The sequence below is a fragment of the Etheostoma spectabile genome, chromosome 4 (assembly GCF_008692095.1).
Source record: "Etheostoma spectabile isolate EspeVRDwgs_2016 chromosome 4, UIUC_Espe_1.0, whole genome shotgun sequence".
Classification (NCBI taxonomy): domain Eukaryota; kingdom Metazoa; phylum Chordata; class Actinopteri; order Perciformes; family Percidae; genus Etheostoma; species Etheostoma spectabile.
The window spans coordinates 6,684,897-6,691,039 of NC_045736.1; the positions used below are offsets into that span (position 1 = coordinate 6,684,897).

The window sequence follows — 6,143 nt, forward strand, 5'->3', positions numbered from 1 at the left end:
AAACTGGTGTCCTTAAAAGGTTGGATTTTTTGGGAAGTGCCTGCATTAACATTACACATTGTCTTGTGATTAGTTGTTTACATAGAAAATATGATAAGTGCAGCGTTCTTGACCAGCACACCTCCAACCCTAGCCCTGTTGGTCAGTGAGTGTCGCTGTTCGGTTCTTCTTACCTTTCTCTTGCTGGCAGCTATTACTGTAGGCAGCCAGCGGCTCTCCCTCGTATCCATTAATAAGAAGACCACATCATGTTGTGAAATGAGCTTCTCCAAATGCTCGACATCTGTCTGGGCCTGGGAAAGAGTGGCCTGAGAGAAATTCACTGGGTGACCGGGCATGGGGATGCTCATATTGAAACCCTCGGCATTCTGCAGGATGACACAGAGACAAAGAAAAAAAATAGACACTGCTGATAAACTGATCCCAGATGTACAGTAAGTTTGAGGCTGAAAACTCCTAATGAAAAGACGTTTTCTTTTTGGTTTTAAGTTTGCAATATCTGTGTGTGTGCATAGATGAAAAAATTACTGAATTTGAATTATGATGTGCATCATAATACATTGCAACGTGACTTAAGAATTTCAAGTTAACACCATTTTTTATGGACATCCAAATTATAAAGTGTGGGTATTTTGGAAAGTCTTTCAAAATCTGTTTTATTGACAAATGAAAATCCTGCACATGGGTGCCCTGGCATCTCACGGTCTAGAGTGCGTACCATTAAGGTTGAGTTAGCAGCAGCCTGGGCTTGTGTCCGGCCCAGGGCCCTTTGCTGCATGTCATCCCTTCTCTCTATCCTGCCTGTTAATATCTAAAAAAAAAAAAGAAGCTGAAATGCCCCCATAAAAGAAAAAAACTACACGCCATCGTAGTCTAAGTGTGACATAAGTGTCAAAAAACTTTAATTGTCACAATGCACAATAGCATCTCTACATCTACATACATGTCCACACTGTTGCAACACTGTCTAAATCAGTATATAAGATGCAATGAAATATGTTCCAGTAATATTTGAACATCCTTCCACACTGGGCCCTATCTTTCACCCAGCGCAATTGACTTTGTACACCGAGGCATTTATCATTCCTATTTAGCACCCAACGCACAGTGGACTTTCCCTCCACATACTCACATCGTTAAATTAGGGAATGAACTTGCGCTCCCGGGAAAGTGAAAAGTACAGCAAAAAGAGTATACGTGTTCCGGCGCAAACGTTTCCTAGTGCTGTTTTGCAGTTTAGAAAACAATTTCCCAACAAACCACAAAAAACCTAGTCTAAAGTCAGTGGCGCGTTATTCAGTTGCTATTTTAAGGGCGCATGCTTAGCAGATGTAGAGAATGCACACCGCGCATACACTTTGCTTCTCTCAGCTCATGGACCCAGCAGCTCCCATTTTTGCAAATCTGACATAAATACAAGGACAAATATGACCTTGTTTTACACAACATTTCCATGAATCGTGGATGTGTTGATGATATAAATGAGGAACTATCAGAAGACTTAAGGCGATGTCATGTTGAACTAGATGTGCCAATGCCCCTTAACCCAAATGCCTCAGCAGCAGCAGCAGCACGGAAGAGCAGAGACAGAAGAGCTGCATCGTCTATAGTGAGGTAATCTCGGTCTACTGTTAGACTACATTGCAAAAATATCACCATGCATTCATATCCTTGTGATTCAGTGAGAGTGAGCCCAGAACATTGGAAAGTATGTCTTTGTGACATTTCTGTTTACATTTTGTCAAAAAGAAAAATCAATAGCAAATGTTGGTCTCCTCGGCTGTGAACTGCTCCTGGCGTGCGCCCATTGATGTATTAAGATGCACCTGCTTTTAAAGAGAATGTGAAATAACGCTCTGATTGATTGGCTTAATGCACGTTACACCCAACCCCCCTTTGAGTAATGTAGCTACTTCAGACCAACCCATTTTAGATTTGCGTGGGGCGCAAGAGTCATAGTTGGTATAATAGCAACAGCGCCCTAGATCCGCCCACGTTTGATACTTGCGTTTCAGAACATTAAAATAGGACCCTATGTTCCATAAGGCCTTTTCACAGAAAAATCCTGAAAATAAACAAATTTTCAATTAAAAAAAAAAAAAAGAATTTAGAACTACAAGATTCTATCGGCTACTGAAAACAAAACTACACCAAATATGTTTTGGGGTGTGCTTTCTGCTAAGTCACATAGTCTAGGCAGGTAAGTGAGTGTACAGCAGATGCAGTCACCACACAGCAATGTGTCATCACATCCTCACCACAGCTGACCTGAGCCCAGTGTGTATTTGACTCTCCTGTAGAAGTCGATGGTAGAGTAAGTATGAAAAGAAAATCATGAATCACCACTTCCATAAATATTCAATGACTTTTATTGTCCATTGTAAAACTTCTATTACTGTGACTATCTTCAGGGATTGCAGGCTCAGTGAGGCAAAGGGAAATGCCAAGAGTAATTGCATAGTCAACATACGGAAAGAAAAGGGCAAAGATGAATGTTTGAGATCTTACCGAGAAAGAAGGCCACTTTTACTAAATCAGATGCCTGCTGCCTTCGCTCTCCACGTTTTAACAGTGCGAGCGGTTAACCAACCCTTGAATTTTCATTCGCTTTGACGTAAGTGTTGCTATGCATTGAGGAGGTTATTTAAGGTTACAGAGATCATATCATATTTAATTTTCACTTGCAGGCAAAAAAAGACAAAAATATTCTGATAATAGGAAAAAATCATTTACTGAAAAGGCCTTTCAAAACAATCCAGGATTGCCACTTTTAAGATAAAAAAAAAAGTTGCTGCCAACACAACAAACTACCCTGTAATGTCAGGGGACAGCATTTGTCCACAGACAAAATATGAAATCTGCTTACTACCTTTACACCTTGTGTGAAATGACATATCTTGGTTCCATTAATGCATTTCTCTTCTCTCTGTGTTCATATTTACCAGTCGCTATAGCAACGCTGATATTGTTTTCGCCTTTTGACTCTGTGTGTGTGTGTGTGTGTGTGTGTCATCATTGCAAAATGATGACATGTGAATCATGCCTAGGTTAGCTTAGCAATATAAAAATTTGGTCTGTGTTATTTAAGTTGTTTAATAAGAGATGGGTGCATTCACACTAAAAGAGAACCGTGCTGTGAGTTTTAGGCTGCTTTTCATTTAGTCATACAGGAAATATCTCCCCCAGAGAACTCTCTCATCAATTAACAAAGTCATAAAACCGTCAGTATTAATATGCAAGTAACACAACTCTTCATTTTCTGCACGGTTTGGCAATCACATCTCAGACACAACCAATCCAACAGGAATATAATTACAGTTGTGTTCGAAATAATACAGTGCCTCAACAGCAGCAAGAAATCACTGGTTTTATTACATTTCAAACTCTATACCCAGATAAGTTTGGGGGGTAAAATAAAGGTATAGAAACCCAAACCCAACAGGACAGCCATGCATACTGTGGATTCTGTGAAATTGAATGATTAACTGAAAAGGGTGTGTTCAAAAAAATAGCAGTGGTGAGTTCAATTAGGGAGGGCATCAATTAGGGAGGGTATTCTGGGAAAAAGGGTGTTAACAGGTGATCCGTATTTAAGGATCAAGACAACTGGCATGCTGGCTGTGCATTTCTCCTGAAAAAACAATGAAATGGTTCGTTCAGACACTGTTCTGAAGATGAGACGTTTCCTAATAAAAAAATTGATTAAAGAAGGGAAAACATACAAAGAGGTGCAGAAAATCATTGGCTGTTCAGCTAAAATGATCTCAAATGCCCTGAAATGGGAGCAAAAAACTGAAAAACGAGGAAGAAAAAGAAAGACAACCCCTCGAATGGACAGAAGAATAGCCAAACTGGCGAAGACTCAGCCAATGATGGGATCCAAGAGGATCAAGCAAGACCTTCAGTTGACAGTGAGTACTGTGACAATCAGAAGACGTCTTATTGAGGTTAACCTTCCAGCAAGAAGCCCCCGCAAAGTCCCACTGCTGAGAAAAAGACATGTGCAGAAGCGTTTACAATTTGCCAAAGAGCACATTGACTGGCCTGAAAAGAAATGGCATAATATCTTGTGGACAGATGAAGCAAGATTGTTCTTTTGGGTCTAAGGGTCACAGGCATATTCAGACGCCCTGCAACACAGAATTCAAGCCACAGTACTCACTGAAGACCATTAAGCATGGTGTGCAAGCATCATGATATGGGGATGTTTTTCATACTATGGTGTTGTCGATTCACCGCATACAAGGGATCATGGATCAGTTCCAGTACATCAGGATCCTGGAAGAGGTCATGCTGCCATATGCTGAGGAGGAAATGCCGTTGGGGTGGACCTTTCAACAGGATAATGACCCCAAACACACCAGCAAGCGAGCAAAAGCATGGTTCCAGATGAACAAGATTCAACTGATGGAGTGGCCAGCACAATCCCGGACCTTAATCCCATTGAAAACTTGTGGGCTGACATAAAAAGTGCAGTGCATGAGGCAAAACCAAGAAACGCTGAGGAATTGTGGAATACAGTGCAATTTCCTGGGCCAATACCTGTGGAACGATGCCAGAAGTTGGTTGACTCCATGCACCACAGATGTGAAGCAGTCATCGGAAACCGTGGTTTTGCGACAATATAGTTTAGGATACTCAGCTAGGTTCACTTATCAAGAATTTCTTTGTTTGTACAGTACATTTTTGAGTTTCCAGAAAGATGGCACACTCTATTCTTTGAACATGCCATTTCTTACTTTATTTGAAATATTATTATATATTATTTAAGTTTTGATGACTTTGCGCAATTGTTTTGCTTGGAATAGATTACGTGTCCCCAATGTATCTGTGTCATTAAAGTACACATTTCTTGAAGAATTTTGACATTTACTCATTTTTCTAAAGGCACTGCTATTATTTCGAACAGCACGGTGTATATACAGTATATTAGGAATATGATTATTAGTATTAACAAAATTCTGATTATAATGTCAATGCAGTTGTACAGCAGTAACATTGTGCAAAAGATGCTACACAGCAGTAACAAATCAACAAAACCATAATACTTGTCACCTTTATAATGAATACTAAAGACAAAGGATAGTTTCCTAAATTATACAATCTCAAATTTCCAGAGAGATCATCATGCGAAGAGAGATCATATTCCACAGCTTAGGGATTTTTATTTGATTTTACATACTTACCACTCCAGGAAAGATTTTGGTGAGTCGGTCAACAGCTGCCATGGCTTTGGGCTTCCCTCCTCCAAGACAGTCTTCAAACTCATAGAGCGGCTGTCGGACTGGATTGGAGTATGAGATCTTTGCATTGTCTACAAATGTGATGTGTCTCACTCCCCATCCCTGGAGAACACAAGACAAACATTATTCATATTTTCAAACACATTCATTTGAAATACTTAACAATTTCTCACTGACATGAGCATTGTCCTAAACAGCAGTTAGAAAGCTGCTTTGGTGACAATGAGAGAGAGGTTGTGTACCCTGTGTTTTGTTCAAAATGAATACTTGCCACTTTCGTTTTGAAATAAGGGATGCATCAGTAGCAGTTAGTACAACCTTGGGATATTATGTATGTATTTATATCACTATGCAAACATAGAGCCACACTATCAATTACAATACATCAGGGCATTTTCCATGACTAAACTGACTTAAAGAGTGTCTAAAGTGCCCTCAGACCTGTAAATGACAAGCACAAAAAAGCATACAGCGTTCAGCATGATTTAAAATGAACATTATAACTGCAGGCAGCCATACACTGGAACACCCTAATGTAGTCTGTTAGTTGAAGTAAATTTACTTAAAAAGGACAATACATTGCATTCAAGGTTATGCATTATACAGGCCTAAAATTATTAATTGTAAGCAAAATAAAATAGATGTCCAAGTAGGTTGTTGTGTAAGAAAAATATTTTTAAAACTTACAGAGTACTAGCCTTTTGGATCTGATCACTGAACAATGTGCATTCATTTGAAGCTAGGGGAACAGAATTTACAGATGTTGCAACTTAATGTTTATTGTAAGGTGTGTTAAGCCCTTTGAGTTTGGATTTTAATTACTCATTTGAATATTTTTAATGAGATTCATGAACGGATTGTTCTCATTTGATGTAAATTGTTGATTAAAAGGTTACATTT

At 39.3% G+C, this 6,143-nt stretch overlaps 1 protein-coding gene across 3 annotated transcripts in view; it reads right to left on the bottom strand.

Moving 5' to 3' along the window:
• atg7 (ATG7 autophagy related 7 homolog (S. cerevisiae)) overlaps positions 1-6,143 on the bottom strand; it is a 61,848-nt gene that overhangs the window by 38,245 nt on the left and 17,460 nt on the right. For all 3 annotated transcript variants that reach the window (XM_032512795.1, XM_032512794.1, XM_032512796.1), the window contains 2 exons: positions 5,187-5,345; positions 174-368 (listed from right to left, as the gene is read on the bottom strand). In XM_032512795.1, the coding sequence (XP_032368686.1) occupies positions 174-368; positions 5,187-5,345 (354 nt within the window). The remainder of the gene's footprint in view (positions 1-173; positions 369-5,186; positions 5,346-6,143) is intronic.